The sequence below is a fragment of the Mustela putorius genome, unplaced genomic scaffold (assembly GCF_011764305.1).
Source record: "Mustela putorius furo isolate JIRA1106 unplaced genomic scaffold, ASM1176430v1.1 tig00003871_pilon_pilon_pilon, whole genome shotgun sequence".
Lineage (NCBI taxonomy): Eukaryota > Metazoa > Chordata > Mammalia > Carnivora > Mustelidae > Mustela > Mustela putorius.
The window spans coordinates 10,927,799-10,954,019 of NW_025422023.1; the positions used below are offsets into that span (position 1 = coordinate 10,927,799).

Sequence of the window (26,221 nt, forward strand, 5' to 3'; positions counted from 1 at the left end):
TTGGTGCAAAATGGTGGTTTATTAAAGCACGGGACAGGACCCGTGGGCAGGAAGAGCTGCTGCCCCGGGTTGTGAGGGATGGCAGGTTATGTACCCTGCTGTTGGGGGAAGGTGAGGGGAAGGGAGGTTTCAGTGGAGTTTTCATATGCTAAAGAGGGCCTACAAGGTGCCAGGATGTTCCAGGCCTGCCGGAGGCCTTGCCCTTGCTGCTGGATCAATGTTGTCTTTAGACCAGCCATTAACATTAAGATCTTTGGGAGACTTTTTGGTGGGGTCTCACAATCCTGCTATCAATCGTCTTTGTTAGTGAGATTTAGGACATTTGTAAGCCAAGGGAGACTCCTGTCTAGCAGGATTGTGAGCTCTGCAAGTTAACTATTTGCTTATTGTTCATGGCAGTCAGGGCTGCCTGAGGGATGCTACACTTATGGAGGGGAAAGGGTGAAGAGGGGGTGCAAGGCGCCAGCTTTTGCTTTGTCCTCAGCCAGCCTCCTGCTCCCTCATCAAGTTGATTTTTGAAAAATGTGCTGAAGCAGTTCAGAGAGGGGAAACTGTAGTCTTTTAAAAAAACAGTGCTGGAACAATTGGATAGCTGCATACAGAAAGATGAATTGTTACCTCACACTCACATCGCACACAAAAGTCATCTCCAAATGGATCATATATAAATATAAGATCTAAGCCTATAAAACTATCAGGAAAAAAAAACATAGAACTGAATTTTCACACCTTGAGGTAACTAATGATTTCTTAGAATTGACTATAAAAACACAGACAATGAAAGACAAAAAAATATATATTGTACTTCATCAAAATTAAACATTTTTGTTCTTCAGATTCATCATGAAGAAAGTGAAAAGACTGGCCAAAGACAGGGGAAAAATATTTGCAAATAATACATCCAATTGAGGACTTGTGTCTAGAATACACAAAAACTCTTACAATTTAGTAAGAAGACCTATAACCCAATTTTAAAACAGAGAAAATAATTTGAAGTCCACACAAAAAAACTACATATTGTATGACTTCATTTATACCAAGTCCCAGAAAAGCCAAGTCTATAGCATAGTGGTATGAAACAGGGAGTGACTGCAATTAGAGTGAAGTTTCTTTTTGGGGTAATGGAAATATCCTAAAATTAGACTGTATTGGTGTTTACATAACTAAAAACTTAAAAATAATTATTGAAATAGTACTTAAAAAGACTGTATTTTATGACAGGTAAATTATAACTCAGTAAGGTATTAAAAATAATATCTCAATAGTAAGAAAACAATCCAACTTAAAAATGGGTAAAGATGCAGATGCAGTGAAAAGAAGAGGAACATGCACCGCAATGTTCATAGCAGCAATGTCCACAATAGCCAAACTATGGAGGGAGAAAAGATGCCCTTCAACAGAAGAATGAATAAAGATGTGGTCCTTATATACAATTGAATATTACTCAGCCATCAGAAAGGATGAATATCCACCATTTGCATTGACATGGATGGAACTGGAGGGGATTATGCTAAATGAAATAAGTCAAGCAGAGAAAGACAATTATCATATGGTTTTTATATGTGGAACATAAGGAATAGCATGGAGGATTTTAGGAAAAGGAAGAGGAAGACAAAGGGGGGGATCAGAAGGGGAGATGAACCATTAGAGACTATGGACTCTGGGGAAACAAACTGAGGTCTTCAGAGGGGAAGGGTGTGGGGGGATGGGTTAGCCTGGTGATGGGTGTGAAGGTGGGCACATATTGCAACAATGTATTATTGTGGGGAAATGATGAATCATGGAGCAATGAATATTGAAACTAATGAAGTACAGTGTGGTGACTAACATAATAAAAAAAAATTAAAAATGGGCAAATGGCTTGAACAAACACTCCCCTGATGAAGAAATATTAATGACAAATAAACACATGAAGATGTCCAACATAATTATCCATTACTGAAATGTGAATTAAAACCACATTGAGATACAACTACACACATTAGAATTGCTAAAATAAAAACAAAACTACTGACGATATCAACTGCTGATGAGGATCTGGAATAAGCTGAACTCTCATATACTGTGGGTAGGAATAGAAAATAATGTAGCCACCGTGGAAAATAGTTTCACAATTTTTTCTCTTTTCTTTTTATTAAAGTATAGTTGACATACAATATTAGATTATTCTCAGGTGTACATCACAGGGATTTGACATTTATATACATTACAATATGCTCACCACAGTAAGTGTAGTTATCCATCAATCACCATACAAAGTTATTACAATGTTATTGACTATATTCCCTATACTGTGCTTCACATCCCCATAACTTACGTATTTTACAAGTGAAAGGTTGTACTTTCTAATCCCCTTCACCTATTTTGCCCATCTGCCCACCCACCTCCCCTTTGGCAAATACCAGTTTGTTCTTTGTATTTATGAGTCTGTTTTTGTTTCGTTTCTTTTGTCTTTTAGATTCCACATATAAGTGAAATTATATAATATTTGTCTTTCTCTGTGAATATATCACTTAGCATAATACCCTCTAGGTCCATCCATATTGTTGCAAATGGTATGATTTCATTTTTTTCCCCTTATCTGTGGGTTTTATTAACATATAATGTATTATTTGTTTCAGGGACACAGGTTTGTGAGTCATCAGTCTTACACTATTCACAACACTCACTATAGCACATACCCACCCCAGTGTCCCTCACCCAGCCGCCCCATCCCTCCATCCCTCTCTCCTCCAGCAACCCTCAGTTTGTTTCCTGAAATTAGGAGTCTCTTATGGTTTGTCTCCCTCTCTGGTTTTGTCTTGTTTCATTTTTCCCTCCCTTCCCCTATGATCCTCTGTCTTGTTTCTTAAATTCCTCATATCAGTGAGATCATTTCATTTCTTTTTTCATAGCTGAATAATATTCCATTGCATACATATAGCCCATCTTCTTTATCCATTCATCTATTGATGGTCACTTTGGTTATTTCCCTATCTTGGCTATTATAAATAATGCTGCAATGAACATAAGGGTATATATATTTTTTAAAATTGGTGTTTTTACTTCCTTTGGATAAATACCCAGAAATGCAGTGGATGGATTGTATAGTAGTTCTATTTTTAATATTTTGAAGAAACCTCCATACTGTTTTCTATAGTGGCTGCACCAATTTATATTCCTGGCAAAAGTACAAAAGGGTTTCTTTTTCTCCACATCCTCCCTTGTTATTGTCTTTTTGATAATAGCCATTTTGACAGGTATGAGATGATATCACAATTTCTTGTAAGGTTTTTTTTTTTTTTTTTTAAAGGTTTTATTTATCTGAGCAGGGAGCCTGATGAGGGACTCGATTCCAGGACTCCAGGATCATGACCTGAGCAGAAGACAGTTGCTTAACCAACTGAGCCACCAAGGTGCCCTCTTATAAAGTTTTTAATTGTTATATGGCCCAGCAGTCTCACACCTAGTTAATTACCCTAGAGAAATAAAAGCTGTTGTTCACACGCAAATCTTTGCATGGGTGTTTATAGCAACTCTATTCATAATTGTTCAAAACCAGAAACAACACAAATGTTTTTACCAGTGGTGGATGAACAAACAAAATTTGGTATAGCCATGCAATGCAATATTTTCAGAAATAAAAAGGAGCAAACTTTTGAAACACTTAGCAACTTAGATAAATCTCAGAGATGTTATAGTTAGTGAAAGTATCTGTACTCAAAGCTTACCTGTTGTATGGTTATATTAATATGATACTTTTCCCAAAAGACCAAACTACAGTGGTGAAACATAAATCATGGATAACCAGTTCTTAGGGCAGGGAGAAGGTATGAATACAAAGGTGTAGCATACGGGAAAAAATTATTTTGTGTTCTGATTGTGATGGCTGTTAAATGAATCTATTCATGCATTAAATATCCTGCATTGGTACATCATTTAAAATCAATTCTACCTTATGTTAATTTTAAAAATCAATTCTACCTTATGGAATTTAGATTTTCAGACATCATTGAAATCAAATTTGTGATTTCTAATCATATTAGATATTCTTTGTATTAAAATATTTGTGTGTAAGGGGTTATCATGTAAATACTAACTCCCCCCCTGCAACAAAAGGTAGACTATGTAAGTGTCACAAACATTAGACTTGAAAGCATGAAGTGGTATTAAATATAAAGATGGACATTTCATAATGATAAAAAGGACAAGTTCAACAGAAAGGCATAACAAATCCTGATTTGTATTATATTGCTTTAAAATGTGCAAAGGAAAATAGGCAGAACTAAAGTGAAAACTACATTGCCAGTCACAGTTGGACTATCACATACTTCTCTCAGTAACTGATAGAACAGAAAGCAAAACAACAATAAAAAAGCCTAGTAAAGATGAAGAAAATTTGAACTTGATTAATGAACTCGATGTAAATACAGAGGATAGTTCATCACATCAGACAATGTCAACACTTCTCTCCATTTGTTTTGAAACTTTATATAGGTGGTGTTTGTAGGATTTTTAAAAAAAAACAACCTATCAGAGTGATTTCCCCTAAAAATTAACAAATCAAATAGTGAAACTGTATCCAAATAGCAGATGAATGGAAAATACTGTACAAAGGGTCATTAAATATCCCCTATTACATAACTCCTGAGACTTGCAGGAACAGGTACATGCAAAGAACCTCAGATGAGTTCTAAGGAACAGTTACAAGGGAAAACCATGATCCAGTAAATAAGCAAAGTAACTAATAATAAGAAAGCATATGAACATTCAGGTCTTTCTATAAAATAAATTTTGGAAAAATATTCTTAACCTGCTTTATAGAAAGTTACATCCCCCCACCCAGGTTATTAAACTAAGGATCCTAGGGTATATTAAAAAAATACAGGGTCACTTGGTGGATACTTGGTTAAATGTCTGCCTTCAGCTCAGGTCATGATCCCAGGATCCTGGTATCCTTCCCTGTGTGGGGAGCCAGCTTCTCCCTCTCCCTTTGTCCCTCCACGTGCTCTCTCTCTCTCAAATAAATAAAATCTTAAAAAAAAGAAAGTATAAATTCCCCATAATCCTGCCACTAAGAGACAACAACATATATCCTGGTTCATTTTTCATTTCCTTTTTACTATTTTATTTATGCATATGCATACTTATACATTTATTATTATATCACTGTATTTTGTACCTGTTTGTAATTATCTACATTCTCTGTATTTAATATCATATAGCACACTCTTTGAATATAAATATTCTCAAAATACTATTCTTAATCATTAAAGAATATTCTAAAACATGCATAAGAATGTCTATTTCCGACCTATTATAGTGTGAAAAAATTGCAAACAACAAAGTCATTCTTTGTAACTTTATTTTTTATGGATAGATACCTGGAGTTAGAATTGCTCTGTTTAATGGAGTAAGCAATTTTAGTATACATGTTACCAAATTAATTTCTCAAAATGTTGTTCTGATTTCTATTTCCACCAGCAAAAAATTAGAATGCTTACTTTTCTAACTTTCAGTAGCACCGTATTACCATAAAGTATTTTTATTTTTTATTTTATTTTAATTTTTTTTTAGATTTTATTTATTTATTTGACAGACAGAGATCACAAGTAGGCAGAGAGGCAGGCAGAGAGAGAGAGGGAAGCAGGCTCCCTGCTGAGCAGAGAGCCCAGTGTGGGGCTTGATCCCAGGACCCTGGGATCATGACCCGAGCTGAAGACAGAGGCTTTAACTCACTGAGCCACCCAGGTGCCCCTCATAAAATATTTTTAAATGAATGTGCACATCTTTGATTATTGTTAAGATAATATTTTAATATCTAATACTTCTTTAATAAGAAATATTTTTCATTTATTTATGTAATAATTTTTTAAAAATTGTCATATTTTGTATATTTGCATTAAAATTTTCTTATTGATTTATAGGAGCTTATTATAAGTTAAAATTATTAACCCTGTGTCTATCATTTATATTGAAAATAATTTTTAAAATGTACTTACTATTTAATTATACTTTAATACTTTTGATTTTGTGGCTAAACTATATAATTTTTTAAATTTTTTTATTTTATGTTATTTTATTTTTTTAATTTTTTATTTTTTATAAACATATATTTTTATCCCCAGGGGTACAGGTCTGTGAATTGCCAGGTTTACACATTTCACAGCACTCACCAAAGCACATACCCTCCCCAATGTCCATAATCCCACCCCCTTCTCCCAACCCCCCTCCCCCCAGCAACCCTCAGTTTGTTTTGTGAGATTAAGAGTCACTTATGGTTTGTCTCCCTCCCAATCCCATCTTGTTTCATTGATAGTAGTTCTACCCACTTAAGCCCCCATGTTGCATCACCACTTCCTCATATCAGGGAGATCATATGATAGTTGTCTTTCTAACATGGATGGAACAAGAGCGTATCATGCTTCGCAAAATAAGTCAAGTATTATTTTTATTATTAACAAACATTTCTTGGTTAGAGCCAACAACTTATTGTCAGAAAAATTGTAGTAGACTATTTTAGATTCTATTCAACTTCCACTGTGGTTTTACTAGAATAGAGCCTTAAGACAGTGGATACATTTATACTATTTAGTTTTTTTGCTTTATGTATGTGCAGGTATGTATGTGCATGTGTGTGTGTGCGTGTGTGTGTGTAAAGTTTATTTCTTATAGTTCTCACATATTGCATTTGGAGATAAATATTTATCATGTTAAGAAAGTACCATATATTGCAATTCACCAAGAATTCTGTTAGAAATGAGTTATAGGGACGCCTGGGTGGCTCAGTTGGTTAAGCAGCTGCCTTCGGCTCAGGTCATGATCCCAGCGTCCTGGGATCGAGTCCTACATCAGGCTCCTTGCTCCGCAGGGAACCTGCTTCTCCCTCTGACTCTGCCTTCCACTTTGTCTGCCTGTGTTCACTCTCACTCGCTCTCTCTCTGACAAATAAATAAAATCTTTAAAAAAAAAAAAAAAAAAAAAAAAAAAAAAAAAAAAAAAAAAAGAAATGAGTTATATTGGATGCATTTCAAAATCCATTTAGATGATGATTTGCTTATTTTTGACATCATATATTAATAGTTTCTGGTATTCAGCTATTCTTATTTCTCTGGGTTGTCTTTCCTATTAGGTATTTCATTTCTACCATTTTCTTTTCAGTTCTAGTTCCACACTATATAATTTGTATCTCTGACAAAGGTACTTTTTTAGTTTTTATTTAAATTCCAGTTAGTTAGCATACAATGTAATATTAGTTTCAGGTATACAATATAGTGATTCAACACTTCCATACATGACCCTGTGTTCATCACAAGTGCCCTCCTTAACCCCATCACCTGTTTCACTCACCACCCCTCCTCTCTGGTAACTGTCAGTTTGTTCTCTGTAGTTAAGAGTCTGTTTCTTGGTTTGCCCCCTGCTTCTCTATTTTCCCCCTTCGCTTATTTGTTTTGTTTCTTAAGTTGCACATATGAGTGAAATGATATGGTATTTGTCTTTCTCTGACTGATTTATTTGGCTTAGCATTATACTCTAAAGGTACTTTTTTAGTTTTTATTTAAATTCCAGTTAGTAGTATTGATCACTGCAAGTGGCAAGATTTATTCTTGAATAATATAATAATTATGTTTGGTGAATAGAATGGTCTATATGTGCTATCTAAATAGTGTGCAAATGCCTGAGACAAAAGTATTTATTTATTACCAAACTTAGGCAATTAGATTGTGATACTTGACTTGCCAGCAGGTCTCACTTTGCAAAGTAGTATGAGAACATCAAAATTACCATGCAAGTTGAAACAGTGCAAAATGGTCTTAATAATCAATGAGAAAAATGACAAATTCTCTGAGACCTTTAAAAATTTCTGTCACAATCCAAACGGCCAACAGACACATGAAAAAGTGCTCAGCATCACTCAGCATCAGGGAAATACAAATGAAAACCACAATGAGATACCACCTCAAACCAGTCAAAATGGCTAAAATTAACAGGTCAGGAAACGACAGATGTTGGCGAGGTGGAGAAAGGGGAACCTTCCTACACTTTGGTGGGAATGCAAGCTGGTGCAACCACTCTGGAAAACAGTATGGAGGTTCCTCAAAAAAATTGAAAATAGAGCTGCCTTGCAACCCAACAATTGCATTACTGGGTATTTACCCCAAAGATACAAATGTAGTGATCTGAAGGGGCACGTGTACTTGAATGTTTATAGCGGTAATGTCCACAATAACCAAACTATGGAAAGAGCCTAGATGTTCATCAAGAGTTGAATGGATAAAGAAGATGTGGTACATATATATATAGTGGAATACTATGTAGCCATCAAAACCCCCCAAAATCTTGCCATTTGCATTGACGTGGATGGAACTAAAGGGTATTATGCTAAGTGAAATAAATCAATCAGGGAAAGATAATTATTAGAGTCTAACCGTCCCAGGGGAAGTTTATGCCAAATCTGTCCCAGATAGCCTTCAAAGTAGTTTGGAAGTATTCCACTTAGCCCACTTTAGCCATCCTGTGTCATCTAAGGGGGAAGAAAAAAAAAGAAAAACACTTAAGAAGTTCACAGGCCAGAGGCATATGCTCACAAAATGACTGGACCTAATCATAGGACTCAAGAACACATGCCCTTTCCTCATATCTCACTACCACATTACAGTTAATATGATTTGGTAACTAAAATTATAGCTATGTTCTTGAGAGAACTAAATCCGGTAACTGAAATTTGTGCAAAGTGAGAAGTGCATGTATAAAATTGGCTATCTATTTATTTAGTCTTTAGCATACGTGTTCTGTTTGTGAGGGGCTAAGCTATAAAATTGGTATCATTTTATATGTTTCTAAGCAGATGTCATTGCTGTTCATTAAAGATATTTATCAGCAATGGTTCTGTGACTGGTGAATGAGGATTGCCAGTAATATCTTGTATAGGAAAGATATTTTAATCTATTATTTAAAAATCTTGGATTATCTTCATTTTATTTGATTCTGAAATATTATATCCTTTAACATGAAATTAAGATTATGTAAGTCTTTGTTGAAGAGATATAAAAAATATATTGATTTCAGAAGTGAAATAGTTTAAGCTATTGAAAACATGATGCATAGTTTAGGAATTTTGAATATATTTTATACCATGTAGTTAGCTAATTGGAAAAAACTACCTACATATATCCATTCAACTTGAAGGCATAAAAATCAGTACACATGGTACTGTACCATCTTTTAAACTTAAGAGGTTTATTTATCTGGGAATTCTAAATTGTAATTAATAGTACTTATTCAACATAAACACTCAATCTTATGAGTATTTTTTCTTCTTCAAAATTGTTCCTTATGCTTTGAAAATCTCGAAGTCTTTTTCTTTATATGTAATTCACCTGGATACTATAATCATGCACTAGACTGTGTAGGTATTTAAGATGTTTTATTTTTATTTAAATATTAACTACTCATAGTCAATTTATTAGGAGATATTTTCTATTCCTCTGTACAATGAACTTTAAAGATGCTTCTATAATTTCTTTTTCTGTTCTAAACTCTACATGTGCTTTCCCTATTATGTGTTTTTATAGTTATCATGAACTTTATTGTTCATTCATTTAATTGAAATACAGGTCTAGTCTGGTCCTCATGGCACTTATAACCCAGTAGGACAGACAGACAAAAAACAATAAGGAATAAAGATTAATGAATTACATAGTATTTCAGAAGGTGATACATTTGATAAAGAATAAAGCAATTTTAAGAAGTAGTACATGGAATGAACAATGCAGCTATCTGGAGAAAGCATCTTTAAAATAGCATGTGAGATGTGGAAATATGACTAGTATATTGCTGAAACAGAGTAGACTAATGATGGTGGAGCAGAGTGGTGGAGTGGTGAGTAGCAGTAGATAACAATAGAGAGTAACAAAGGACCAGTCACTACAAATTCTTGTAGACCATTATAAAAACTTTGATTTTGGGCGCCTGGGTGGCTCAGTGGCTTAAGTCGCTGCCTTCGGCTCAGGTCATGATCTCAGGGTCCTGGGATCGAGTCCCGCATCGGGCTCTCTGCTCAGCAGGGAGCCTGCTTCCTCCTCTCTCTCTGCCTGCCTCTCTGCCTCCTTGTGATCTCTGTCTGTCAAATAAATAAATAAAATCTTTAAAAAAAAACAAACAAACTTTGATTTCTATCCTGAGAGAACTGGAGAACTATTGGATACCTTGCTCAGGGGAAAATGATCAGATTCATTATTAACAGGATCACTCTGGTGGTTTCTTTTAGAACAAACCAAAAAGAAGCAAGAGTAGGAGTAGGAAAACAGTTAGGAGAGAAATGAATTGACCAAGACTAGGGAGACAACAGTAGACATCTTAAGAAGTGATTAGATTTTACACGTATTCTGAAAATAGGGGTGTTAGATTTGTTGATGGATTGGATATAGAATATGAAAGAAGAGATGAGTTAAGAATATGTCTAAGAGTGGGACGCCTGGGTGGTTCAGTGGGTTAAAGCCTCTGCCTTCGGCTCAGGTCATGATCCCAGGGTCCTGGGATCGAGCCCCGCATCGGGCTTTCTGCTCAGCAGGGAGCCTGCTTCCTCCTCTCTCTCTGCCTGTTTCTCTGCCTACTTGTGATCTCCATCTGTCAAATAAATAAAATCTTTAAAAAAAAAGAATATGTCTAAGAGTTTTGACCTGAGGCTCAGATTTTGACCTCAGAAGACTGCAGGAGGAGCAACTTTGGAGGAAAGTCAGGAACTCAGTAAAGTCTGGAGATACCTCAATCTCAGTAAAGTCTGAGATGCTTGTTAGACATCTCAATGGTAATGTAGAATAAGTTGTTGGATTTAAGATTCTGGAATACAGCTGAGGGGTTCAGCTAGATATTAATTGGTATCGTTTAGTGTATGAGCCATATCTACATTGTTTATCCCAATTGTACCATACCTATACAATGTTTAGTACTTAAAAGGTACTCATGAAATACGTGTTAAGTGACTACAAGTATAATGAATTGTGTGCTGGTAAATGTTTAACTATAGACACTCCAGGAAAAAAAAAAAATCAAACAGAAAACAAAACTTCTGATTTCTAGTGTTTGCAGATTTTCGTGGTGTAAACTCTTACCATGATTTCAGGCTACCAAAATAACATCACTAAATGCAGAGTTGGGAAGAAATGTGTGTAGTTGATTCCCTCATCAGTATAAACCAGCTCCAGGATAAAACTAGGACCACTCTTGGTTAGTGATATAATCAGTCTTGTTTAATGATTTTTGACTTCCCGCAATTCACTTTCCCATTCCTTCCTATTCTTTTACTATTTAGTCTATGATCTTAAATATGGGTTTAAAATAATACTATCTTGGAGGATGTGTCAGGAGATGGGTGAAAGAGGCAATGGGGATTAAGGAGTGCACTTGTCATGATGAGCTCTGGGTGTTGTATGGAAGTGCTGAGTCACTACACTATACACCTGAAACTAATATAACACTGCTTGTAAACTGTGCGGGAATTTAAACATTTTTTAATTAAATTTTTTAATGTTTTAAAATAAAATAAAACAAAATAAAATAAAATGATAAAATAAAATGTCTCTCCCCCCCCAAACAATCAAATACATATTTCCTTTAATTATAGGTGTGCATAAAAGAGAATTTTAAATAAGCTTGATACTTGGGCAGACAGGAAGAAAAGAAAATCTCGTAAGTGATAATGAAAGCTCAAAATGGGGGATTTAAGCAAATATTTAAAAACCTGTATCACATACCAAACTAAGTTTATCCTTGTACCTTTAGCCAGGCTTTTATATTATCCCACACATCTGAGATACTATTATGCAACTCCTGGGAAAAAGATTTCAGAGCCTATAAAATAATGTATTATAACGTTAACAGTACTCTCTTGCCAGAGATTTCTTCATAAATTTGAATTTAGCCTAGAAAATGTGTTTTAAAATGTTACCATAAGACATCTACCACAAGAACGTCTATACAAAGTTTATTCAAGTTGTTCTGTTTTGGAGTCCCAGCTCTTTGGCATACATCTAAGTCACTATTGATTCTTTAAAAAATATTTACTTTATTAATATTTTAAAAATTTGTACTGTGGTAAAACATACATAAAATTTACCATTTTAACTATTTTTAAGTGTACAGTTCAGGCATTATGTACATTCACATTGTTGTGTGGCCTTCGCCACTATCTATAGAACTTTAATTAATTAATAATTCATTTCATATAAAAGAAGTAGATAATTTAAAAAGCACAAAACAGGGGCGCCTGGGTGGCTCAGTGGGTTAAGCCGCTGCCTTCGGCTCAGGTCATGATCTCAGGGTCCTGGGATCGAGTCCCGCATCGGGCTCTCTGCTCAGCAGGGAGCCTGCTTCCTCCTCTCTCTCTCTGCCTGCCTCTCTGCCTACTTGTGATCTCTCTCTGTCAAATAAATAAATAAAATCTTTAAAAAAAAAAAAAAAAAAAAGCACAAAACAAAATTCCCCAAAGTCTCACCATTCAGAGCAAATCAACCTTGTTGCACATATGGAATTATATCAGATTGTTAAATCCATAGTCTAAAAATCCCCCATGTGTTAGAGAACCTGCTGAATTTAAAATGGGATTCACACTCTGACCGTGTCTAATGAAATGGTAGGGCTGCAAACCCCAATTGTCTATTTTGCAGCATTTATTTAATGTACCAGTGAGCAAGCCTCAATAAAAATGATTTATGCTCAGAGTGATGAGGCATGGGGAAGAGGAGGTATGGACAATTCCCCATCCTGGACATAACATTTATGGCTGAGCCCCAAGGAGAGATATTTGCAAGTAGAAGATGAAGGAATGTTGGTCATTAAGAAATTGCTAATGGAACAAAGATTAGGAAAAAGATCATTCTTCTAAATTCTCTTTTTTTTTCTTTTTTATAAACATATAATATATTTTTATCCCCTTGGGTGCAGGTATGTGAATTGCCAGGTTTACACACTTCACAGCACTCACCCTAGCACATACCCTCCCCAATGTCCATAACCCCCACCAACCCTCAGTTTGTTTTGTGAGATTAAGTCACTTATGGTTTGTCTCCCTCCCAATCCCATCTTGTTTCATTTATTCTTTCTTTCTTTTTTTTAAGATTTTATTTATTTATTTATTTGACAGATCACAAGTAGACAGAGAGGCAGGCGGGGTTCAGGGTGGAGGGGAGGCAGGCTCCCTGCTGAGCAGAGAGCCCTATGCGAGGCTCGATCCCAGGACTCTGGGATCATGACCTGAGCTGAAGGCAGAGGCTTTAACCCACTGAGCCACCCAGGTGCCCCCTAAATTCTCTTTCAACACAAATAGACATCACAAAAATTTCAGCAGAGGTTAAAGTTTGTAACTTAGGAGTTCGCAGATTCAGATATAACATGTCCCAAACAACAGTCTGGAGAAAGACATGGCTTCCTTCTCCAGAGAAACTGTCATGCTCTCTACCAATGTGATGACACTACTTTTTCTTTCTTTTTTTTTTTTTCCCTAGGGAGCTGGATGTGGGGTTCAATCCCAGGACACCAATATCATGACCTGAGCTGAAGGCAGATGCTTAACCGACTGAGTCATCCAGGCATCCCTCCATTTTTTATAGTTTAAAATGTCAATATTTTATATGGTTTATTCTAACAGTTGGATATATTTTGTCAAAATCGTTCAGAAGTTCAATTTGCCAATATATTCAGGATATTTTTTCTTTTCTCTCCCTCTTTTTTTTCTTTCTTCCTTTCTTCTTTCTTTCTTTCTTTCTTTCTTTCTTTCTTTCTTTTTTAGAGGGTGGGGGCTGCAGAGGAGAGAGCAGGGGAGGGGCAGAGAGAGAGGGAGAAAGAAAATCCTAAGTAGGAACCCATCACAGGGCTCAGCCTCAGGACTCTAACATCATGATCTGAGCTGAAATCAAGAGTCAGACCTTTAACCGACTGAGCTGCATTAGGTGACCCTCAAGGATATTTTTCAAACCAAAATTCAAAGAACTAGAAACATTAAAAATCCACCCTCCCCAAAATGATCAAATAAATGATGAGGCACCTATGAGACCAAAATGAGATTTAAAAGTCACATGTTTGCATATAACATCAGTCCTCTGGAGTTTCCAGGCACACGTGTATAAATATGGTAACATTAACATAAATATCCACATTTTCTTAGTAATCTTTACTTGCAAACCACCTCTTGCCAGTCTCCAGTGATTTCAGAGTCCCTAGGGAGGTCTGATAATAGTTCATCAGTAGTCCTCTTCATCACTTCTAATCTCCCCATCCCACCCCTGCTCAGTGGGGAGTATGCTTCTCCCTCTGTGCTCCTGGCCCTCCCAAATAAATAAATACAATAAAAAAAACTGTAAAAAATGACAATTGCATATGGCTCAATCTAAAACTATATGTAAAAAATGCCCTGTTCATTATATACCTACCAATCTCTGCCAATTTTAATAGATGGAGTTGAATCTCCTTTATAATGAGATTGAATGAACTTTGATTTTCATTTGTTTAATTACTCTTATGATTCATTTATTCAGCAGTCTGGATTCTGTGCTTACCGTGTGCAAACCACTGTCATAAACGTAAGGATACAAAAAGCACTAAGGTCAAAATTGAACCCGTCTTCATGGTGTTTACAAGTCTATTAGAGGAAATTATTAATCAAATATTCTTAAAAATAAATATGAAATTTAATATATGAAAGCTGCCATGACTACCATGTGCTAAGATGTCTATAAAGAGACATCTAATTAAATTGGGAGGCTCATGGAAGGTTTCCTGGTGAATGTGACATTTTAGCTATTATTTAAAGGAAGAGTAAGTAAATGTAACTAATGAGGAGATGGCAGAAGGGAATTTGAAATGGTAAACTGTGTTCAAAGACTTTGTGGCAAAAATAAAGCACCATATATTCAGGGACTCAAAGGAAGATAGGAGTGCCTGGGACAGAGATTGGGTCATTTGAGTTACAGTAAATAATATCCAATATTTATAATTTTTTCAATAAAAGTTTAAGAACAGTTTATTAAATTAAAAATGACAATAATGTGACACTATAGTAATTAAAAGAAGGACATCTGTGTTTATGCATGTATATAAAGTACTATGCACCAGAGTATGTGTGTATATATATTATACATATATGTGAGATTTTATAAATATATCACAGATGAGAGTTGAAATGTGAATATGAAGATCATAGGTTGGCTATATTTGGGGAGTAGGATAAGCATACATAAATTTAACTTTCTTACATTTATACTTTTTATTTTTGCACTGTGCATATGCGCCTCTCAAAATGAATGAGTGAAATAATACATTGGAATAAAAGACTGGTATAGAGGATAGATAAGGATCAGAGATTGGGAGCTGGAAGGAAGATGATTTGGAGAGCTTTAGCCCTAACTTCACAACTTTGAGTTATCTGCTTCTCAAGCTATATCCAAAGTTTAGGTGAGAAAAATACTCCTGGGGGAAATGTACTTTATTCCTTCTTGTAGTTTCTTCAATGCATCAAACCTGAACATCTGGAAACTGTTCAACTAGAGAATTGGTACTCTGAGGACTTTATTCACTGAATGCTGCTTTGGCACCTGCCTTTAGCTCGCCCAGAAGAACACTTAACAAACACCTGTAGGAGACCAGCTTTTGCATTTGTGACAGTTGTGTTTGAGGACAGTAACCCCACTATTACCCATATGAAAAAATTCTTAAAACTCAATACTAGAAATTCCTTACCTCTTAAAGAATGTGTATGTATTGCTTTTATGGACAGTGTATACTCTATTACTAATTGTATTTTTTTGCAGGTATATCAAGAGTCACAGATATATCTGAAGTTCAACTTTCATTAATGATTAGAACTCTAACTTTGGGAATATCTATGCTATAACTTCACTGTAATTTTGTTTGTATTTTCTCCAGTCTTAATTTTTCATTCATTTATATTTGCCTATAATTGCGCAGATTATTATGTATCTTTACAATCCAGAAGAAAACCAATTAGATGACAGAAAAAAAAAATGGGAGTTCTTTATTCAAAAGTGAAAAATAAGGCCATGAACTTACTTGGGGAGAGAGAACAAAGTTAGGACAAACTCAGGCCAGGGATTTAGCATTCAGGAACCTATGTATTTAACCACTACAAAGAGGCAGAGAATGAGAAATATAAGCATGGAAGACAGACCATGGGTACATGGAAATTTAGAAGGCAAGAAGCATTGAGGCACCTGGTAGAAATGCTACTGAAAAATCAAGGAAGTGAAATGCCCATTGGGTTTCACAACTTATCTTCAGAGAAGGTGTTGGGAGACAAATTCAGATTTGAGTAGCTTGAGGAACAAACGGCAGGTGAAGAAATGGAGATATGTAATGTAAGTAGCCTATAATTTTATACTTGTTAGACATTTGTTTTCCTAAACAGAAAGTTTATGTTTTTTGTTCTTTTTATATTAGTATTGTATCTTCTAATTAGTGTGCTAAATGTGTTATGTTTTAAGATTTTGTCTTTACACGAGGTCTGTTAAATATGCTGCAAACTCATTTTCAACATAGTTTTTCCCATTACCGTGAATGTAACCTTGGTATCTACCAGAGTTCTGCTAGTTATAGAAGTGCCACTTGGGATTATATCTTATGCTATGATGATCGTATGTTTCACCCATTCAATTAGTGTATATATATATTGCTTTTACTATGTGACCCTAATTAATTTTATAAGACTTTGCCCCATAATTTTAACAGAATGTTCAGAGCTCACTACAGCAGTAATTTTAGTAGATATAATGGGTCATTTTAAAAAATTTTTTAAAGATTTTATTTATTTATTTATTTGTTAGAGAGTGAGAGAGAAAGAGAGACTGAGTACACAAGCAGGCAGAGAGGCAGGCAGAGGTGGAGAGAGAAGCAGTCTCCCTGCCTCTCTGCCAAGCAAGAAGACCTGTGGGGGACTTGAGCCCAGGACCCTGGAATCATGCCCTGAGCCGAAGGCAGCAGCTTAACTGACTGAGCCACCTAGGCTTCCCAAAATGGGACATTTTCAAATCTTTGGATGACAACTACAAATTATAGAAAGAGCCAAAGATTCACAGTAAATTTCCTTGAGGTAATATTTCCCTAAACATAGTTTTAGTTACTCTTTTGTAAATAAAGCAGAGAGAGAACAAATACTCTTAGGCTAACCTCATCCCATTTATCATCTGGGTTAAATATTGAGTCAAGTCTTACTGTAGCAATTAAAATAACTCCAAGACCACTTCAGATTTTGTCTAACTGTTGGCAGAAAATAACTGGAAAAATAACCCTTTTCACTCATCAGAATTGAAAAACCAATTTCACACACACTAAATTTTCATTAAACCTTATAAGGAATTATTACTATTTCAAGAAGCTGTGAGAGTTTTATAACATGATATGCTAATTCCCCTGCTGGTCCCATTTAAAAAATCACATGTTTACAAGTAATTAAAAAAAAAAGAAAGTAAGAAAGAAAGGGAAACCAAAAAAAAAAAAAAAAAAGAAAGGAAGATGCTCAAACTAAAGGAACATTTGTTTCTATCTTGGAGCAAGATTAGAGGCAGTTTCCTCTATTCCTCAGTTGGAGTTGATTTTGTTCCTTCTTTGTACTCACTGCTGTCCCTACAAAAGTGAAGGGGTTAGATACAAGATTAACAGTTTCAGAGCCTTTTTAAAAATGTGATTTTGTGCTTATTTATCCTAGTTAGTGGCTACTAACCACTGCTCCTTCAACTTAATCCTTTGAGTCTAGCATGTGACTGTAGTTCTTACAGATTTATGTTTTCAATATCTCTGTGCTATTTCAAAATAGTAAATACAGAGGATGGATTTACAGAAAGAACTTGTTTTTTCTTATTTTATTTCTTAATGGTGTCTTAATGTAGTAAGAATATTAAGTCTCATTTTATTTTGTTAATACTGAAAAAAGTGCTCTTTTCTTTTCATGGTTAAGAACATTGAGACTTGAGGGTCGCCTGGGTGGCTCAGTGGGTTAAAGCCTCTGCCTTCAGCTCAGATCATGATCTCAGGGTCCTGGGATCAAACCCCACATCAGGGCTCTCTGCTCAGCAGGGAGCCTGATTCCTCCCCTCTCTCTTTCTGCCTGCCTCTCTGCCTACTTGTGATCTGTCAAGTAAATAAATAAAATATTTTAAAAAAGAACATTGAGACTTGAACTTAAAATTACATTCTCCCTCCTCTGTCCCCTATGCAGCTGCCTGCAGGTCACAGAACAGAGATGAATGAACCAGTGTTGTTGGTTTTTAGAATAATATTGATTAAAGTGTAATCAGCTTTCAATTATAAGTGGGGGGTTTCCACTGTCTTAATACAAGTATGCATATTTCATAATGTTCAATGGGAGAAAGTAGGTGCAAGAGAAATTTTAAAAACTTAAATATGGGAACAAATATTGGAGGTCTATCAGGCTTCTTTTAATTGCTTAAGAATTTCAGAATCCCCACTATATATGCAGGAGCATTCTTAAAAATTATCTTAAATAGCTATAAAATGGCAGTTCTCATTTTTAAACCCTTTGTTATTTAGGGTCTTCCCTCTATCATCCGAAACATTGGCTGTATGTAATCTTCCAGGAACAAGGTGTACCCAGCTCATAGCCTACTTAGATTATTAAAAGTGAAATCTAACCCAACTTCAGCATACAACGGTCTTTTGGAGGGGCATTGTTACCTCTAATGGGTGTTCCATAACTGGGAGGACAAGCCAGTATTGGCCTTGCAACAAGAATAGGGAATAGGGTGGGTGGGGATGAAGACCAGCAGACCAGAGAGAGGAGAAAAGGTGGGGGGTGGTGACTCATTGTCCATTTCTCAGACAGAACAGTGATTAACAGAAGGAAGACCAAAACATAGTTTTACAGAGAACATAAATTTTGCAGCAATTGTTTGAGGCCATTTGGGAAAACCTGCTAGTATTGTTTCTAGCTGAGTTTGTCCTACTGGGAATGATGCATTTTCCCCATCTCCCTCATTGGTCTTCTCAATCCCTCTAGATGCACTTAATGGGACCAAGGGTTGTGGAGAGTGGGGGAGGCCATAGAAGCAGAAACTGGTTCAGCCAGTTGGATGAGGATCTATGGGTTAGTGACCTCCTTTCTCCAAGAACTCTTTCCAGGCCCTTTCCTTTTATCAAATCCATCTTGTCACCATGTCACTTGGTGAACTTATCCCACTGCTCAGATCTTCTCTCCCCCTTCTCCCCCCTTCCTTCCTATTCTCTCCTCACCTGTCCACCGCAATGGCCGTCATAGAGTAGATGCTGGCGAACACTGCCGTGATAGGAAAGAAGTTCTGGAAGCGACAGTAGTTGGCACCGAAGTACCACTCGCTGTGAAGCGCATAGATGAAGTTGACTAAGGTGTTGAAGGCAGCCATGGAGGCGTCAGAGAAAGCCAGGTTCACGAGGAAGTAGTTGGTGACAGTCCTCATGCGCTTGTGGGCCAGGATGATCCAGATGACGATGAGATTCCCGAAGACCGCCACGGCCACCACCACGCCGTATGCCAGGGACCAGAGGGCGATGCGCCAGGACGGCTGCACGAACTGGTTGGTGAGGTTGGCTCGGGGCTGCGTAGGCTCCGGGGAGGCTGCGGGCAGTCTCGGCTCGGAGGAGGAGGCGGAGAGGTTGCCGGCTTGGACTAGCAGGTGCAGCCACTCAGTCTCAGTCGCCCCTGCCGCCACTCCTGCGGCGAGCGCCGCACTCAGGTTCCCGGCGTTCGCGCTGGCGGTGCCCGCACCGTCGGTCCAGTTCGCGGCTGCGGAGAGAGAGCCCATCGCCGCAAGTCTGCAGCCCCGGACCTCCCCACTCACCGCCGCCAGCTAGCCGGAGCCGACTCCCTCGAAGTTCTTCTCTGCTTTTCCTAACAGTCGGATCTCAGCCCCGCCTGGTCCCTTTGCTAATGGGCGGACCTCAGCCCCGCCTGGAAGCAAGGTAGAGAAGCTACCGCTGTCCTTGCTGGTTATGAGATGCTTTGAGCCAGCAGGTGATGGGTAGCAGGGGAGTCACTTTCTCTCCGAGGACTTTGCGACTGGAGCAGGCAGATGGATGAGATGCGAGGGAAGGGCGGTGTTAAGAGCCCTCACCAGCGGGGACGTCCGGGGTTGCCCCTGCGCTAGCTCCCGGGGAATGGCTGGAGAACTGGGGTTCAGGCGCGGCAGCGGGCTTTATAGTCTCGTTCAATCCCCTGCTCTGGTGACGTTGTGGGGGCCGCGGAGCTGACGAACCCCTTCGTGGGCCACGATTGCGCTCCTTCCCTCTCTTAGCATTTCATTCATTCGCTCCCTACTTGTATCCACCCAGCCGGAGCATGGCAGGTTGAGACGCTCAAGAAAAGCCGCACTTTCATAGTTGCAATAAAATCTGGGCAAGGTTGTTTTTTCCTCTTTTAACTTCAAGATATTTTGCTGAGGTCCCTGCTCTCAGACATTTCCTTTTTAAACCAATTTAAACCACTCACCCCTAAAGCGGAGGCACGATCCCAGGAGATTTGCCAAGAGCGTGTGTGGGTGTACCTGCTGCAGGCTGTGGGTACAGCTAGACGCACACTTTGGTAGGTGTCACTGGCCTTGGGAATTTCGCTTCACTTTCTGCTTGTGTGTCTGTTCTCACTTCTCAGACCCCTTCTCCTCTCCCACTTCCAGGGTCTACCCATTTGTCCTCTTGTAATCTCTGTCACCAGAAATTAGTCTCCTTTGCCTTCCTCCGGACAGAGACTATGGTTTCTTCTGAAGGATTCTGCTCACCTTGGAATGTCATAATACACTGAGGGTAAATCAGAAACCCGAGATGCAGATTTTTCCCTGAGTGGAAATTATATATATATATGATAATGATAGAATTGGAAGTACTTACAATGAAAGTGGTTTATTTAAATATTTTTTTTAATTTAAAATTTATTTTTAAGAGGGGGAGAGAGTGGGGTAGAGGTGTGGGCAGAGGGAGAGGCAGATTCCTCACTGAGCAGGGAACCCAATGCAGGACTCTATAGACTGGAGCCAAAGGCAGATGCTCAACCTACTGAGCCACCCAGGCCCCCAGTGAAAAGGGTGTAACGAGTGACTTCTTTTCTTTCAGAGGAAGAGAAGGATCCAGGTCATGGCTTTCCTTTTAGATCTGCCTTCCACAGAGAGAATCTCTGTATATCCTAATAGAGGATTTATTGTTCATTCATTGTTTCAGTTGTTCCTCCCATTAGTACTGAAATATATTTCCTTCTAGGAGCTGTGCCAAGTATTAGGGATGGAGCAGTGAAACTACAGACATAAACCAGATATGAACCCTGTTCTCACTGAGCCTGCAGTCTAGCAGTATTTTGACATTATTTTTTAAAAATTTTATTCTCTATTTTATTTTTTATTTTTGACATTAGAGCAAGTATTATGGATGGTGGAATATGAAAGTACAACTGGGAATGTGCAACTGAACAGGAGGATATTGTGTTCACTGGATTCTGGATTCTGTAAACATTTCTTAAAGAATTTCTTTGTAAGGAAAAGATATATGCACCCTTCCATTTATTGCAGCTTTATTTACAATACCAAGATATGGAAGGAACCAAAATATCCATTGATAGAAGATTGGATAAAGAAGATATAACATATATAATATAATATAATATAATATATAATGTAATATATTATATACATACACACACACGCACACACATATATACAGTGGAATATTATTCAGCCATAAAAAATGAGATCTTGCCATTTGTGACTACATAGATGGACCTAGAGCATATTATAGTAAGTGAAATAAGTCAGAGGAAGACAAACATGATATGATTTCACTTATATGTGGACTCTAAAAAACAAAACAAACCAACAAAAGGGCAGAAACAGAACCATAAATATAAGGAGCAAGTTGTTGTTTATGAGTGGGGAAAAGGGAGGATGGGCAAAATGGGTGAAAGGGAATGGGAGATAAAGGCTTCCAGTTATGTAATGAGTAAGTCACACAGGTATGAAAGGTATACCATAGGGAATGTAGTTACTGGTATTGTAATAGGAAATATGGTGACAGATGGTAGCCACACTTGTGGTGACCATAGCATAATACATAGAGTTGTGGAATCACTAAGTTGCACACTTGAAATTAATGTAATATTATGTGTCAACTCTACTTCAATTTACAAAAATTTCTTTGTAAGGATGAAATGAAGTGCCAAAAAATAGACTTATCAGAAGATTATGCTTTGAAACATGGGAAGGTTTAGAAGATAATGGCTAAGAAAGAAACTTCCTTAGACTTCTTCCTAAGAGAATTTGATGAGTAATCTGCTCATTGTAGCCTCAGAATCTAAATCTTGCCCTCATCCAAGTTCACTCTGCTGGTTTTCTAATTCCTCTCTCTATTACTCTAAGAACTCCAAAGTCTTAGCCTTGGACTCCCGAGAAAAGGAGGACGGGCAGAGGTAATGGTAACATACCAGAAGGTGATTCTTAGAGAAGGATCCTATACTCTTACATTTAAAATATGGGAGTGTAGCTTTTCTGTTCACTTCCTCCTCCCTGCCAGCGCTGCTCAGGCTGCACCACTAGCTCAGAGCTCTAGGCTCTGGCTAAATTAGCTCCTTAGTGGTCTTTCTCCTGTTGCCCTCATGATCAGCTACCAGGACTTCTTCAGCCATGATAAGATGTTCTCCAATGTCTACAAGATTTGGGAGATCAGAGATGAGTTGTGCCTGGAAGTAGAGGGGAAGATGATCAGGAGGACAGAGGGTAACACTGATGATTTACTGATGATGGAAATACTTCCACTGAAGTCCCGGAGGGCAAAGGTACTGGAAGCACAGTAATCACTAATGTTGCTATTGTCATGAACCATACTTGCAGGAAACCAGCTTCACAAAGGGCGCCTACAAGAAGTACATCAAAGATTACATGAAATCAAAGGCAAACTTAAAGAACAGAGGCCAGAAAGAGTAAAATCTTTTATGACAGGAACTGAGGAACAAATCAGGCACATTCTAGCTACTTTCAAAAATTACCAGTTCTTTACTGGGGAAGACATAAATCCAGATGGCATGGTTGTTCTGCTGGACTCCTGTGTGAATGGTGTGACTCCATGTATGATTTTCTCTAAGGATGGTTTAGAAATGGCTATTGCTTTGAATGCATCACCTGTTGTCATAACTGGCTGCTGCTTTTCATCCATACAACGCAAGGACTTAGACAAATGGACCTGAAGTTATCTTGAGCTCTTCATTTATTTTGACCTTGATTTATTTGGAGCAGAGGCATTGTGTTTAAGTCATATATATATATATATATATATATATATATATATTTACATATCATGTAGGTGGTCTAAAGATAAAATGCATTTAAACTCATTTGAGAGAATGCCTCTTAGCCTAATACATAATTTAAATTGATCCTGTGCAGTGTCCTAAAGAAGCTAGGGCCTGATTGTAGACTACTGCTAGAAAGCATAAGACTGCCTGCAAATAACTTCTACAGTGAAAACTTCTTCTGGGACTGGACCAGGAAAAAACAAACAAACAAACAAAAACCCCTAAGAACCAAAATTCTTAATTCTGAGTTCAAGTAAAGGGAAAGACTATGCTCATAGTGGTGTCAATGTTTGAAGTGACTCCTTACACATTTCATCATGTTCAAATGAAAGTAATAATTAACTCAAAAAGATTACCAAAAGAATATGAAGAGAATGATACAGTAAGGAAAAAACCCTTGGGAATGTGTTTGAGCACATTTAAAACCTTTGCAAATGCATGAGGCTGTTGGAAATAAGCCAAGTATGGTATCATAGGAGATGTTAATAGGTTTTACATAATAGTGATTAAATCTTGGTTTGACTACATAAATGTTAATAAAAATAATGATCCTTTATGTGAATGTTTGTCATTTATTCCTAATCACCAAGAAATGTTTATCTATTTTATTTGTATAATAGATCACATTTCTCTCAGGTTTAATTGGTTCTCCATATTTTGTTTAGAATACATATTGGTAATGTGCCCCAGTAATTTGCTAACAACTTACAATAATAGAATGGATACTGATGACATGCTTTCCCCTTCTCTTTTCTCCTCCTTTTTTTTTTCTCCTCTCTCTCTTAAAACTCAAGGAAACCATATGGCATATTTCACACTTGTATTTTTATTTTAACAGTCCTCTTAAAAATAATAAGGTAGAATTTCAGGTATTGGTGCTGGCTAGTGGAGGAATTATTTTCAGAAAAATTTTGTCAAGATTCCAGATTTCTCTGACAACAAACTTCTCTTTGACAGTTTGGTTTCAGTATGTTCAGTGTTCCCCCTGTGTTGAGATTTTTTTTTTTCTTATGAATTTCAAATCAGACAGTCCACACTTAGACTCTTGCTTTGCACTTTTATCCTTTGTTATTTCATCATGGTGCTTTGCAGTTATATTGGGTCATTTCCACAAAACCAGGCTACTAAGTATTGCTGGCAATCAATCAACAATCAACAATCGATACAACTTCAGTCACTTGTGTAGACGGATGCTCCTTGAAAATACTTGCTTTTTGCCAGACACCCTTTTCATGTGGATCTATCAGTTTTCATTTCCCCAAATTCCAAATTTCCTTCAACTTTCTTCTTTCTTCATCATCTTTCTCCTGCTAAGCAAGTTATCTCCAATTCATCTGAAAAAAATTCAGAACACCAGCCAAGTTGGAGTGTTTGGGTGGCTTGGTTTGTTAAGTGACCAACACTTGATTTTGGTTCAGGTCATGATCTCAGGGTTGTGAGACAGAGCCCTGCCTGTACTGGGTGCTTAGCACGGAGTCTGCTCGAGATGCTCTCCTTCCTTCTTCTGCCCATCCTCCTGCTCTCTAAATAAATAAATAGATAGATAAATAAATACAATCTTTAAAAAAAAAAAAGAACATCAACCATGAATTTCACATTTCTGTGCATTTTGCCTATTTTTTAATCATTTGTTATCATCTTGATGGAAGTGGTTTATCTTCTAAAACACATTCTTTTATTTGTGCTACCTCTTTAAACAACTCCCCTTCTCTCATTCTTTTCAGCGTCTCTCTTTTTTTTCTTTAAGATTGAAACACATCTAGTAATCTACATTAAAATAGCTCTTTGCGCCTTGGTGGCTCAGTGGGTTAAAGCCTCTGCCTTTGGCTCAGGTCATGATCCCGGGGTCCTGGAATGGAGCCCCTCATCGCAATGGGCTCTCTGTTTGGTGGGGAGCCGGCTTCCTCCTCTCTCTCTGCCTGCTTCTCTGCCTACTTGTGATCTCTGTCTGTCAAATAAATAAGTAAAATCTTAAAAAAATAATAATAAAATAAAAAAGCTCTTTGCTGACCACATTCCCTTTTTGTTACCACTTTTCTCTCTCTCTTTCTATTCCCACATGTTCTTCTTTAACAAAATATCTAAGATCATCATTTTCACCTCCTCACTACAATAATATTCCGAAGTATTAAATATTTAGTACTCTTCTGTCAATGCACTGTCCTATCAATTGCCTGCATGTTAAATTGAACTGTCACTTTCTGCCCTTAATTTCCTTGACCTCTCTGTAGCATTAGCATTTGACATTTATATCAGTTTCCTAAGGTTATCAAAACAAATTACAACAAACTGGCTTAAAACAACAGAAATTTATTTTTTCACAGTTTGGGGGGCTAGAAACCTAAAATCAGGATGTGGGCAAGGTTGGTTCTTTCTGGAGACTCTGAGGGAGAATCTCTCCCATGCCTCCCTCCTAGTTTTTTTTTGGTTGCTGGTAATCTTTGGTGTTCCTGGGCTTCTAGATGCATCATCCTAATTCTGTCCCCATCATCACCCGACGTTCTTCCTGTGTGTCTTTATATTACCTTCTCTGTGTCCAAATTAACTTCTTCTTATAATGAGATAGTCTTGCATTAGGGTCAGCCCCAAACCAGTATATCATCTTAACTTGATTATGTGAGCAAAGACTATTTCCAAATAAGGTCCTACTCACAGGTACTGGGAGTTTAGAACTAAATACACCTGGGGTGGGGTATGGAGGGACAGAATATTGAAGATAATAATTAAGGAAGGTTTTTAATTGGAGACTGATAGCTCATCTGTTGTATATAGATTTTGTGAATCAAGTGCTGGTTTGGAGCAATGAATAAAGAGAATATGAGTAAAGATACCATGAAACCCTATCCCCGTCAAAATACTAAGTGTTTTTAAAACAATAGCCCTCAATGTAGTGTATGAATTATTACAGGAGTG

The 26,221-nt window shown here is 37.2% G+C and overlaps 1 protein-coding gene and 1 pseudogene across 1 annotated transcript in view; one reads left to right on the top strand and one right to left on the bottom strand.

The window, feature by feature from the left end:
- The window catches only part of TACR3 (tachykinin receptor 3), a 79,500-nt gene extending 59,297 nt beyond the window's left edge, over positions 1-20,203 (bottom strand). Inside the window, exon 1 of the mRNA XM_004748139.2 lies at positions 19,237-20,203. Within this exon, the coding sequence (XP_004748196.1) occupies positions 19,237-19,784 (548 nt within the window). The 5' untranslated portion in view covers positions 19,785-20,203. The remainder of the gene's footprint in view (positions 1-19,236) is intronic.
- Positions 20,204-22,612: 2,409 nt separating this feature from the next.
- On the top strand, positions 22,613-23,200 carry LOC101670102 (annotated as a pseudogene).
- Positions 23,201-26,221: the final 3,021 nt, after the last annotated feature.